This window comes from Osmerus eperlanus, chromosome 24 (assembly GCF_963692335.1).
Source record: "Osmerus eperlanus chromosome 24, fOsmEpe2.1, whole genome shotgun sequence".
Classification (NCBI taxonomy): Eukaryota; Metazoa; Chordata; class Actinopteri; order Osmeriformes; family Osmeridae; genus Osmerus; species Osmerus eperlanus.
In genome coordinates this window covers 9,723,969-9,737,723 of record NC_085041.1, presented here as the reverse complement: position 1 = coordinate 9,737,723, position 13,755 = coordinate 9,723,969, and the positions used below count along the sequence as shown (strand labels likewise).

The 13,755-nt window shown below is 38.9% G+C and overlaps 1 protein-coding gene across 2 annotated transcripts; it reads left to right on the top strand.

The window, feature by feature from the left end:
• Positions 1–1,165: 1,165 nt before the first annotated feature.
• Positions 1,166–11,659, top strand: vtg3 (vitellogenin 3, phosvitinless). 2 transcript variants are annotated; one of them, XM_062451013.1, is made up of 28 exons: positions 1,166–1,190; positions 3,049–3,063; positions 3,149–3,300; positions 3,474–3,725; positions 3,845–4,006; positions 4,159–4,307; positions 4,765–4,915; positions 5,022–5,179; positions 5,331–5,496; positions 5,573–5,698; positions 5,817–6,035; positions 6,282–6,499; positions 7,500–7,597; positions 7,768–7,892; positions 7,973–8,071; positions 8,174–8,293; positions 8,414–8,603; positions 8,692–8,779; positions 8,896–9,081; positions 9,196–9,337; positions 9,478–9,646; positions 9,763–9,827; positions 9,911–9,979; positions 10,110–10,319; positions 10,485–10,630; positions 10,949–11,087; positions 11,167–11,257; positions 11,352–11,659. In XM_062451013.1, the coding sequence occupies exons 1-27, from the start codon at positions 1,181–1,183 to the stop codon at positions 11,245–11,247; spliced, it is 3,705 nt and encodes a 1,234-aa protein (XP_062306997.1). In that variant the 5' UTR covers positions 1,166–1,180; the 3' UTR covers positions 11,248–11,257; positions 11,352–11,659. The 2 variants fall into 2 exon arrangements, with proteins under 2 accessions (XP_062306997.1, XP_062306996.1); XM_062451012.1 differs by lacking the exon at positions 1,166–1,190 and adding an exon at positions 2,900–2,954.
• The last annotated feature ends 2,096 nt before the right edge of the window (positions 11,660–13,755 follow it).

Here is a 13,755-nt window from a genome sequence, read left to right as displayed (position 1 = left end):
TGCACCAGTCCACACTTGACCGGTGGGGATCTCATTCTATTATGACTGTAACTGTTAGCTGCTCCTGGCATTCTCTAATCCCTGCTCTCGTCTCTCTGTCCCCCCCCACACACATCCCTTGTGTTGTGGGGGGTTTGAGTTGTCAGCACCTGCCTGGTCGTCGGTCGGCCAACGCTGGACCTGGTCGCGAGTCTCCCGGTCCTGTCCTACATCTATAAAGTTGAACAATGGATTTTGGTGTTTCAAAACCCTTCGACACTGTATGACTATGTTTAGCCTGTGTTCTGCTCCTCTCTCTCACCAACCGTCTCTGGAGGAGGGGATCCCTCTCTGAATTGCTCCTCCCAAGGTTTCTTCCATTTTTTCACCTGTTGAGAGTTTTTCTGGGAGTTTTTCCTTGTCTTCCTTGAGGGTTTAGGTTGGTTGAGGGGCAGTTCTATGGGCGTATGTGAAGCCCTCTGTGACATGCCTGTGTGTAAAAAGGGCTATACAAATAAATTTGATTTGATTTGGTCCGCTGCCGTCTAAGGTCTGAGACCTCCTTCTCCTGCAACCACTGCTGAGATCTCGCTGTGTGTTTTAATCTTCCAGGCAATGTAGCCCTCATTGCTGTCTGCATCAAAAACGTGTTCCTGAAGGCAACATCAACAAAGTTGGAACTGTTAAGAAAGGGAGTTAGATTAACTAACTAAAGTTTGGGAGGAAGATAGCGCACCAAGACTCCTCCTCTACTCCAATCAAGAAACTTGCATCAGCCTAGCGAAAGCACGGAAGAATGCGACCAAACTCCCCGTATCAATTACGAGGTTTGTATGAAGTGTCTTCCGTTGCTCTGGTCCTTGTGCTAGCATGTTTGTCGTCGCCCTCCCGCCCTCCCCTTTTCTCTGCTTCTCCCTGTCATCTATACAGGCTCCCCGGGGGATCCGATCGAGCCGCTGCTCGGCCGTGACCCATAAGGACTCTCCGCCACACGCCGAGTCCATACCCGGTAACTATACATGCATAACTGGTAACTCACCTCCATCACCATTCTCTGCATCCCCTAATCACACTCTCATCCTCCCAGGAACCCAGGCCCGGCTCTGCTACCGGCCTCCATCAGCACCAGGCTCGGCTCTGCTACCAGCCTACACCAACGCGCGGGGGGGCGACCGACCGACCATGTAGAGACAGAAATGACATGCCGTCATGTAAATAAGATAAATAGCATAAAGCCATTTAGTTTGTTTAATAAAAGAGCAAGCTATAGATCTGTGATATAGGAATGGTAACCTTAAATTACTTTTTTTGTGATCTGGCGCTATATGCAATTTCTTTTCATTATTATAATTTTTTTTTACAAAATGAACTTGAACTTCCAGGGGGGGCGGGGCGCCGCCCTAATATAATGATAGGGGAAACACTGCATTGCACAGTCAGTCGGTGAACAAGTTTAAGAAAGCTTTATTGCTTGCGGCCGGCCCACAAGGAGACAAAAACATCACAAGCCATTGTGCTACAAAGTTTGTCTGCTAGCATGTTGTGCTAGCTAGCTATTTAAACAGACCCGCTCTTGACAGTCATTGGTTAAAACAAAGGCATGCAAATGTCCCATTGGCTCCCTTGCATAGACCTGGTGCGCGTGTGTGCGTGCGTGTTCGAGTGTGTGCGTGTGTGCGCTCTCTGACCCCTCTAAGCTTGACCATCTCTTTGATGGCCTCTCCAGTAAGATAGTGATCAAGCCCAGGTCCTCTTGTTTACGTAAGCCTAGTGTTACCCAGAGTTCAGATTTGGGGGTAGGCCTCTCTGCACACAAGGAATACTGAACACAGAATCATTCTTATACAGGATAACAGTTACATCTTTAACTTTTCTAACATTTACCTACCCATATTTTTCAAACATATCAGCAACAATAATGTTGACAAGATTGCGGAGAAAAACGATGGCATCCTTCATCCCTGCCATCGTTTTGTATTCTTGAAGAATCTTCTCCCCTCCTGGCTTTTGTTCCAGGACTCTTTGAACAAGCTTGCCATTGAAAAAAAAAATTCAAGCAAGAATACACAAAACAATTTGATGCTACTTGTGGTGTATGTACTGTGCCCCGAGACACACTGTAGACTAAATGGCCCAAAAGACAATCTGTAATGCTTTGGGGAAAGGCAATAGGAATAGCATTAGGATTTCTGCTTGATGTTATAACCTGCCACTCCAATTCTTTCAAAATTACAGACAGTACCATGCTGTGTCAGGCTTTCTAGTTAGTGCCAGAAAGTGAATGAGGAAGGATTGGCATGGAGAGGAACCATTCACCACTCTCTTCTGCTCTACTGGAGCATGGCTGTGAGGTTGGAATTGAATAATCCCTGTTGTTGCCTTGCATATAGTTCGTCAAAAGTAGTTCCTCTAAGGGCACATTTTCTCCACATATCTGGTTCTTGGCTACATTTCACATTGTGATTACTTAACTCATAGATGTTAAAGATGGCTAATGTTTGTCCAGGTAAATGTCATCATTTCTAGTGTTGTTTGGCATTTCATGAGGTACTTATAAATGTGTCCTTAACACTCGCAATATTGTGTGAAAACTTTCTACACTTAGAATAACTGGAATATGTGATGAAAAGGTTGTTTTTTTAAACAACACCCTGTATTTGTCAATTTTACATCATAATTTACTTTGAATGACATGCCCTCTTCTGGTATGTCAGTTTGACACTGGTAGTGGTCACAGTGGACTGACTGATGAAGTGGACACACTTTTCTGCAACCTTCGACCCCTTGTCCTCGATGTGTATTTACTTTATGGCTGACTGCTGCCAAATCGGACTTGACCACAACTTCAGGCTCCTCACATGTTGTCTGATTGTAAATCAAGTGAAGTATTTAAAGAAATCAGTTGAACAACAGTATTCCACTCCTGGATTTCACCATGCGCGGGTTCCTGCTCTCTCTTTGTGTAGCCCTTGCAAGTATGTTTCATTCATAATGTAAAATGTCATTCATTTAGCAAAAAATACTAATATTAACTACTTGAATATATTTTCTTTTACTTCTAATTTTCAGTCTGTGAAAACTATGGTGAGTATTACCAGTTTTGTTGGTTATTTTGATTAAGATCAAGTGAGTCTGTTAAACCTTATCATGTGTCTATTTTGTTCCACAGAACCAGGCCTTAACCCCCAAAAAACCTATGAATACAAATATGAGGGATCTGTGAATATTGGACGAGGCATGCCAGAAATGGCAGAGTCTGGTGTGAAACTAATGTGTACAGTTGCAATTATTGGTGTGTCAGATCAAACCTTTCTTCTACAGGTATAAATATCATTACAATGATTATGCAAGACAATCATATTCTTTACAGTCATGAGTAATATATGTCTACTAATAAAATATGACAAGAGTAGAACTTAAAGATTGTATACATTGTTGTAAATATATACAAATGTGAAAAAGATTTGTCTAAGCAGTTGACAAATTATTTTAAGGTTTCTGACGTGGATTTTGAAGAATTCAATGGCATCCAGGGGAAGAACACATTCAACGCCTCCCCTAAACTAACTAAACGGATGGCTGCAGAGCTTGCCAAACCCTTCATGTTTGAGTATGCCAAGGGACAAGTTGGTGACATTTATGCCCCTGCTGGGATCCCTGACACCATTGTCAATATTGTGAGAGGCATCATTGGATTCTTTCAAGTCACGGTCAAGACCACCCAGAGAGTCTATGAGCTTGAGGAGGTAATCCACCTTAAACTGAATATACAATCAGTGTCCATCCACCTTAATACTTTTTGGGAACCAAAAATATAAGCCGGTATTTTTGTAATATTTGTACCTGTACCTACTATTTGTAACAGGCTGGTATTCATGGATTGTGTCAGAGTATCTATGCTATTGTGGAGGATGTTAAATCTAAAGATTTGGCCATCACCCAAACTGTTGACATCAATAACTGTCAGGAAAAAGCAGCACTCTACAGAGGAATGGCTCTTGCGGTTGAAGACAAGATGTCAAAAGAGGTTTGCCACTAACCTGACTATTTGAGGAGTATGAGCTGTCTACTTTACACTAATTCAAAAATACTTGATTACATATTCTAACATATTGTATGTACTATATGGAAAATGTGTGTCCCTGTAAAATCTGTGTTTTGTGTCCTACTTGGATGTAGAGAGGTGATTCCATATTTTCCACAGTGAGATACATCTATAATATCAAATCAACTACTGACGGAGGTCTAATTACCAATGCTAATGCCTTGGAGCGACAACATTTCTCTCCCTTCAACGTGAAGGGTGGCAACTCCAAACTGCAAGCCATGTATGACAATTACACAGGAATCTTTTTGTACAATACACTCCAATAAATTGCTATTATACATCAGGTCTGTTAAACCTTACAGGACAAAACCTCAAAAAATTGATTGTTGAACACTTTGGAATGGGCTTCGGCAGTGGCATTTTTGTACTGGCATTGATCAGAGGCAATATACTGTAAATAGACTTATGCCCATTATAAGACTATTTTCTTTTTCCAGTTTCAAATGGTTATCCTCATACCAAACCTAATCTTTTAGTTTAGATCTCTAAACTTGTTGACTTAACACTTAGGTTAAAACGCCCCTGTATCACATATTTTGGCTAATGTTCTTGTACCTAAGCAACAATATGAGGTATATTTGTGTACCCAGAAATCTGAAAATATTGTGAACTGAAATGACTGAACTGAAATGAAGTTTCAGTGTGCAATAAGGTTGCTTTTATGTATTTTCCTCAAGAAAGGAACTGGTGCTGCTGGGGGTGAAAGACACAGGAGTAGCCCCTAGTGTTGTTCCCATGCAGAACAGAGGGAGTTTGGTTTACAAGTTTGTAAATGAGCTTGCTCAAATCCCCATTCTGATGAAAAATCTGGATAAACCCATTCCAAAGGTAAGGGCTGTGTACTTTTTACATAATCATCTAGTTAAAGATTACATGGTTGACATGATTGTGTTATAATGTGATGGTATAATACATTTTTCAATAATATTCACAGATTGTAGAAATGATCAAGCGCCTGGCCAAAGCCAATATCTATCAGATTGACAATTTAACAAGTGAGGATGTTGTAGAAGTGTACCAACTTCTGCGTGTTATCACTCTTGAAAACATGGAGGAATTGTGGAAACAGTTTTCAGGAAATGATGAACACAGGTGTGCAGTTTTATTTATTAAGAAATGTATTTCGTCTTTTTTATTTGAGCAGCTTCCTTCTTTGATTTGAACAACTAGCCCTAACCCTAACTTGAGTGTCAGGTTATGTGTAGATTAATGTTTACTAATGTTTATCCCTTTCTTTGACCAGGCGATGGTTTTTGGACATGATCGTTGAGATGACTGACGCAAAAGTCCTCAAGTTTTTAATAAACAGATTCAAAGCTGGTGATATATTTGCCAATGAAGCAGGACAAACACTCCTTGTTACCTTCAATCATCTGAATGCAGAGGCTGAGTTAGTTGAGACAGCGAAAGTGGGTTTTTTTACTTATGTTATGATATTTGCATATTCAGTTGCATACATTATATACATATATGTCTTCTTTACAGGAATTTCTATCCATGTCCTTCAGTAAGTCCCATCCTATGCTGTGGAACACTATAGTGTTAGCCTATGGCTCACTGGTGTACAAGCACTGTGCCTATACAACACCTTGCTCAGTGACTGCTGTTCAGGTAAATTTGACATTTGCTGGTAAATCTCTTTCAATATCATAGTTAATTAAATACATGCAAATATGTATCTGTTTGCTAATGTCTTTGGTTAAATTCTTCTGATGTCTGTTTGCAATAGCCTTTGTTAGACTTGGCTGATGAAAGCCTGAAGACAGCCAAAGAGATGGACATGATCATAGTGCTGAAGGCCTTGGGGAATGCAGGCCACCCCTCCAGCATCAAGACTATAATGCGCTTTCTCCCTGGCGTCGCTGCTACCCCTGTGGACCTCCCAGCCCCAGTGCTGAGTGCAGCCGTGCAGTCTATGAGACACCTGGCTATTAGAGATCCTCACAGTGTAAGGAAAAATTGTCAGTCTCTGATGCTGGTTGTTCAGCACCTATTTCAAGGCAGTATTGTGAATAAGTGAATTGATGTTCAGTATATCTTAAAACACTTAAACATATTCTAGAATTACTTAATCTGCTTGTAGGACTTGAAAGGTTGTTATATGAAAATGAGTCTGCCTGGCAGAGTGGCACAAATTATTTTGAGTCTAAGCTCCCATATGTTCATAAATATGTGTCTATGTTTGTGGTTCCAGGTGCAGGACATCACCCTAACCTTGTTTGTGCAGAGGGAACTTCCTACTGAGATACGCATGCTGGCCGTTATGATCCTGTTTGACACTAAGCCACCAATGTCTATGGTGTCAACAGTGACTACATTTCTATTAGAGGAGACTGACTTGGATGTTACTAGCTTTACTTATTCCCTCATGAAGAGTATTGCTACATCCAGGACTCCAGACAACCACTTCCTGTGAGTATTTCTTAGCACAAGATACACAATAATCATCTGTGTTATGTGAATTCAGTGCTTCTCATTTCATAAAAGTCTCTGCAGGAATCTTATCACCAAACTGAGCTGATATTAGTTATGGGGTTTAGTGTCATTGAGGATAAAATGTTTAGGTACGTAGGGAAGATGAAGGGAAAGAGACTAACCCAAGCTATTTGGTGGCCTTGTCTTTGAGCACAAGCAGACACCTAGACTAGGGCAATATTGTTAAGTGCCTATTCAGTGTGATTTATATTGATAGAGCATAGATCAATATTTTGTGTAGCATGTGGCTGAATGTTGGAATTATTTGTTAAAGACATTGCTTAACAATGTTCCATGTCAGTGTCACTTAGTCAGTGTCTGTAATGAATGTGATTGTGTGACAGAGGAAAGCATGAACAGTTCATACATTTCTTTGACCAATAGATGCTGATGAACCATCATAAAACACAGATCGTTCCTTGGCATTAATATCACTGTAATACTGTTGGAACTGTGCACTTCTAGTCCTTGTTTATCGACTGCAATTACTGTAAGCGATTTGAACATCACTGTGGTTAAAAGCATGTGCTAAATTAATAATTATGTATATAACTGTAACTATAATCTAAATATTGCCCATTGAAAGTAAAATATAAATATGTGCCCTAACCCTATAAGTTAATTTATGTGAATATATATATATATATTTTACTATACACACAGATCAACCATAACATTATGACCACCTGCCTAATATTGCGTAGATCCCCCTCTTGCCGCCAAAACAACCTGTCGACAGTATTAGGCAGGTGGTCAAATTGTTATGGTTGATCGGTGTGCAGGCCGATTATGTAGATGTTACTAACTTCCACTGATACATTAACATGCAACTCTAGCTGTGACTGAGGAATGAACATAAACAAATGTGTAAGCCGGTGACAAGGCCATACATCTCTACAATTCAGAATTTAGATTTTTTTTGTTTTGTTTTATATAGATCGACAGCATGTAATGTGGCTGTGAAAATCCTGGCCCCTAAATATGGTCGTCTTAGTTTCCGCTACAGCAGAGCTATGCGCCTGGATTGGTTTAATGGTAGGTTCAAATAAACTGCATGGAGGAAAAGTTAGCCCTGAAGATTTAAGTAAATGGTATTTCTTGGCATACATGTTCTTGTTTCTTTCTCTAGTCTCCACAGATCCTTTAAAGTTGTTAGTTTTTATTCCTTTGTCAGTATGAAAGGCTAATGCCTCTTTGATTTCCAGATGACTTACTCATTGGCACAGCAATGGAGGTATTTATGTTGAAAACGGCTTCAACCTTCTTCCCAACAGCCATCATGGCTAAAGGAAAATTCCATTTCATCGGCAGAATATTGCAACTTTTGGAGGTAGATTATTTACATAAACTCATAATTTTTTCCTTCACAAAAATTCCTTCACAGCTTTCACACTTGTTTATGTCCTACAGTTTGGTGTCCGTACTGAAGGAATCAAAGAATTGTTTGAAAATATTCCTGCCTTCAAAGGAGACCTCAGTCGCAATGACTTGGCGATCATCCTCAATGTGGTGAGTTTTTGTCTGTCTTTTCAAAACATATTTCATACTCTGTTTAGTCCTTTCATTTGATTGGTTAAATGTTTAATTAAATAAAAAGTATGTAATTTCTAGATGAAAAACTGGGAAAAATTGCCTACTGACAAGCCTCTACTGTCTGCCTATTCACGACTCTTTGGTCAAGAGTGGTTCTATGCTGCTGTAAAGACGGATTTTCTTCAGAAAATAATTATGGTAAGATTTCAAGTCATTAAACTTCCAAGGAACTCACAGCTTCACACCCTCATTGGGTATTGTGACAAGACCCTATTATATGTCACCATGAAGTGTCTCATCTTCGTTTTTTCCTTGCAGGCTTTTAATTCCTCAGCAGGTAAAGAGAGCCCAGTCTGGACAATGATGGAAACTCTTCAGAAGGGGATGTCATGGCATTGGACAAAACCCTTTCTTATGTTCGAAACACGCTACATCCAAGCCACCACCCTTGGTCTACCACTCGAAATAAGCAAATATTACAGCTCACTAACAGCAATTACTCTAAATGGTGAGCATATAATACCTATGGTATGGCATATGGGTGCAGAATTGCATTTGATGACCAAATTATCACACATTTGTTGTCAATTATGCAGCAAAGGCCGGAATCAGTCCACCACTGACAGATCAGTTGGGGCCGCTGCTGACCTCCAATATTTCCCTGGAAACAGATGGCTTTGTTGGGTGAAGTATTGTCCATACAGTAGAGCAGCTACATTAATTATGTATTTATGCTGGGGTCAAATCTTAGTCTAGTATGATGTGCAATGGCACTGAGTGTGTCTAATTTGTCTTTTCAGAAGTACCAAGGATAACTTTGTCTTTCATGGAATCAACACAGACATATTCCAGTGTGGAACGGAACTAAAGAGTAAAATGATTTATTCCATGCCGTGGAGATTTAATTCAAAAATCAATGTTAAAAGCATGAAGTTTGAATTTGATCTTCCTACTTTGAAAAAGGACACAGAGTTATTTTCCATCAAGTATGTACATGGAAAACCTAATAATACATATCCACCAATTTTACAACATAATTAACTCAAACCGGTATCATTGGATTTAAATGAAACAATATTCTATCTAATTTTATGAAATAGCTTCAACATATATGCAGTCTCAAGAAATATTGAGGATCCAAGTTTGAACAAAATGACCCCAATGATGTCAGACTCGATTGACTCAGTAGAGGAAGTGCAGTCGGTGAAGGAGCCACTAAACTCTTCAGACCAACAGAAAATTGTACAGTAAAATTATTTATGGTTAAGTTACAAGGTCATTCTGAACAATGGAATTCTTCTGACATTGCAAGCAATAGATGCAGGTGAGTGAGGAAGGAAACAAAACTCAGATCACTGAACATACTTTATTCATCTGAACAGATTGTCAAATCAGATATCTACCAATCAAGGTCAAATGTGTGTGCTGAGGCTAAACTCTATGGGGCAGCTCTCTGTTTTGAGTCTGAGGTGAAGAGAGCACACTTCATTGATGAGTACCCTCTTTACTACTTCTTGGGATTCAGTCACCTTGCATATACACTTCGAACAGGTACCAACAAAAGGCCTTGGAATTTCAAATATTATTTCTGCATCACTTGTAGTTAGATGATAAGAATGGCATGTGAAGATAACATTTCACTAGATACCTTATCTCTCTTCTCTCAGTCCAAGCGAACAAACTTGTTGACAAGATTCATATTGAGATCAGTCCTGGACGAGACAAGCACGCAGTGAGTGCATGGCAACACCCCAAGGCGTTTTTCCAAGGCTCACACAGTAAATACTTTACTTATATTCATGTTTGTGTCTACAGGCAGCAGCCAGGCTCTCCTCTGGCTCCTCAAGCAGCAGACATCGTAGCAATGAGCCTGTTAATGCCAAGGTAATAATAAAAAACAGTTAAAAGCACAATACAAAAATACATGTCTTTCTTACTTGTAATCTTAATTACATTAGTGATTGGATGAAATAGTGCATTAGAAACTACATTGTTTGCCACACTTTCTTTCCAGGTTTGGGATGCTACTCCTGAGCTAGTGTTTAGCATCAAAGCTGTGGCCATGGATAGCAAGGATAAGCCTGACGGTTACGAAGCAGTCGTTTACCACACCACCACAACTCTGATGGCCAACACTGAGGTGATTGTGTCGCAGGTTGGAGAGGAGGCCAACTGGAAGATGTGCACGGATGTCAGCATGGACACCATTCATGGAGATTCCAAGGTAACACCGAAATGAGTTTGCAGAAATACTCTAATCAACTCTGGTGTCAATGTCTAACCAGAGACTGACAATAACTGAGGTTTTGAGAAAAACAATAACAATTCTACAGTAAGCGATGTAAATGGAGTAGTCTGTAAGCTGTAATTTCATTGTCTATTTGAACAGATGCACCTTAGATGGGGTGCTGAGTGTCAGTCCTATGAAATGTCAATGAACGCCGCCACTGCACACCTGCTTGGATTGAACCCAACACTGAAGGTCAAGATGCACTGGAACAATGTTCCAGAATACATGAAAAAGTTAGGCAAAAGGTGAACCCAGAAGGCTACAGGTTCAGATGCTGCTCTGATAAGCACTAAGCATCTACCATTCCAATAGCTAAATTCAGTTTATTTTATATAGGGTACAAATCCCCATCCATATGTGAGGCCATTTCTAGATTATATTGTCACTGAGAAATGTATATCCAAATTTAGCTTTAAAATATATATATTTTTCAAGATGCTCTGAGCTAGATGATGTTTAAGATTCAGCTGTGCCACTAAATAACTTTATGATGCTTTCTGATTCTGTTCTAAGATTCCAAATACTGTATAATGCATTAAATCGTGTATAAATTCCTCCCTCAGAGTTGAAGAGTACATCCCTGGAATAGCATTCTTTGTTGGGTTTTACCAAAAACATGAATCAAATATCAAACATGAAATTTCTGCATCCGTTGTGGCCACCTCTGCTGATTGTATGGATATGAAGATTAAGTTTCCAGAGGTAAGAAAGAAACTTTTAGTCTATGCACATTTAATTTACTACTTTTTATGACATATCCTATTTTCTTTTATCTCTTTAGCTGACAGTGTATCAACGAGCAATACCTCTTCCGTTCCAAGTGCAAGCCTATACAGGCAACGTAACTTTGGGCATGCATTAAGAGGAATGAGGTGAGTTATATTTCTAGGGGGAGTTGTTTTTGGAACTTTCCTTGCTTAAAAACGTGTATGATATGTGCATATTTATCTATAATATGTATTGCAGAAATTCACAATTTCTGAGGACCAACTCAAACCTGAACCAAATTGGAGAACTTTACACACCCTAAACAAATTGTATTCATAATAAGTTTTTCTTTTAACATATTTTACCAGTTTGTTGGGTATTCCATAATCTGATTTACATCTGATATGTTGTTTAATGGAAATTGTTTCTTTGGAAAATTATAGTCCACAATACCTGAACATATAATAGTCTTTCTTTAAGGTGTGTTCAAAACTATGATGTATGTGATCAAGAAACAAATATCCAGAGTTTTTCATTATTAAAATTCAACCATTGGAAAAACAAAACGGAGCATTACTTTTCTTGAGATTTCCTGTATTGTATCCATTGGACAGTGTAGCTTGTGCTGATAGCAGATTTACATTTCACATGGCATAACATCCTGCATCCTGCTGCACCTTCTGCTTAAACTCTCGCTGGAGGATATCAGACAGATCTGATCGATTTCTGTTCCTGTCACTGTTGTTTTTGAGACTGAACTAGGCAAGGCTGAATTGAATTTAAACCCTAGATTTTTAGGATGATAGACATTAGGAAAATAAATAATCTTTTAACCATAAAGCCTATATGCAATATGATGGCATAGTGGCACAGTGCAAGACTGCAAATTTGAAGGTTGCAACTTCAAATCTGTCATAATGCTTTAACGTCTAATTTAGCGTCTGCTAAATGCATAAATGTAAATGTAATACCAACCTCATTCTTAGGAAAAATCTGTACTACAAAAATTGATATTCGTAATGAGTACATGGATTGGCTGAATTTAATTTACATTTAGTCATTTAGCAGACGCTCTTATCCAGAGCGACTTACAGTAAGTACAGGGACATTCCCCCGAGGCAAGTAAGGTGAAGTGCCTTACCCAAGGACACAACGTCATCAGGCAGAGCCGGGGATCGAACCAGCAACCTTCTGATTACAAGCCCGCTTCCCTAACCGCTCTGCCACCTGACTCCCGATTTACACGATTAAATGATTTTTGAGTAGTAAGATGATGATTATATTTACATTTAGTCATTTAGCAGATTTGATTTGATCTGCTAAATGATATTTGATTCAAACCTAAGGAAATGTATAATTACATTGCTTAAAATTAATTAAAGATGTTTCACACTAATTTATGCTTTGAAATGCATTGTTTTAGGAGTTTTATTATGATAATTTAGTTTCTGATGATTTGTAGAATCAGAATTTGTTTTTATTGCCATGTAAGTTTTCACAAACACAGAATTTACTGTGGCAAGAAGGTCCATACAAAAAACATATAAGGATCTTAAATAAATAAAAAAGCGCACCGGACTGCCATCATCGGCGCCATCTTGTATTGTATACACTCAAAAGGTAGGCTAGTGTATTTTCAGAATAAATAGAATGAATAAATATATACTAAATTGAGAGCACATGCTAGATTTTAAGAGCTGAACATGTTGTTTATTAGATTGTTTACACTGGGTCAAACAAACTGTTTGGTAATCTCATGTTAATCGCATGTTCAATTTGCAATTAATTGGGCGTGCTTGCCTTCGGCAAGAGCACAACCTTTGTTCTCTCACATATATATTTGGGTGTGCTTGCCTTCGGCAAGAGCACAACCTTTGTTCTCTCACATATATATTTGTTGGAATGCTGAAGTATTGTTCTTTGAATCTTTAATCAACTTATTATTTTTCTTCTATTTCTTCCGTGGCACCTTTCAGCGCCTTCAAATCTTCAGCTATTAAAACCGTTCAGCTATCAAATAATTCAGCAGTTTCAGGCCATGGGTGCTATCGCTTTTCAGCTTTGTACCTCTTATGCTTGAATTAATATAAATCAATATTCATAATATTTTTAACATAGGTTTCCAATGGAGTTCTTTCAAATCCTCTCAAACTTCTTTAAACTTCTTCAATTTCCAAATCCTTCTTCCTCAATCTTTCAGCTAGAGCCACCATTTAAACTTTAAAATGTTGATAAAACCCTAAACTATTTTTAAATAATTCAGCTTTTTGATATCTATTCAACTTTTTTCAATATCACTGATTATGTTTCATGACTTTTTCAAACCGTTTCTGAGATTTACATGGGTGTGTACGTTCCGTTGCATGGTTTAAGTAGAAATTGCGTTTTTGTGGTGAAAAGTGAAGCTAACGGTGGCTAATTTGCTAGCCACAGTCACTGACGTTACTAACGTCACTAACGTCACGAAAACACGCGTGACTACCTGTAGCAGAACATTCGTTTCGCATCTGTTAACTTGGGGGATAGCTAGGCTAACTATAGCTTTACTGTAAGGCAGCTGCAGGAACGCCACAAGCAAAGAGGCCAGGGTGATAACTATTTACTCATTTTACTTTGTGATGTGAAACACAATTATGAAATGTAATGTACAATATTAGCTGAT

What these genes read in the sequence shown, in the direction of transcription:
- vtg3 (XM_062451012.1), top strand. Translation starts at nt 2,915, where the DNA reads ATGCGCGGGTTCCTGCTCTCTCTTTGTGTAGCCCTTGCAA. An exon ending in AGTTAGTTGAGACAGCGAAA is followed by an intron (nt 5,497 to 5,572) that starts GTGGGTTTTTTT and finishes TCTTCTTTACAG; the next exon opens with GAATTTCTATCCATGTCCTT. An exon ending in TGGCGATCATCCTCAATGTG is followed by an intron (nt 8,072 to 8,173) that starts GTGAGTTTTTGT and finishes TGTAATTTCTAG; the next exon opens with ATGAAAAACTGGGAAAAATT.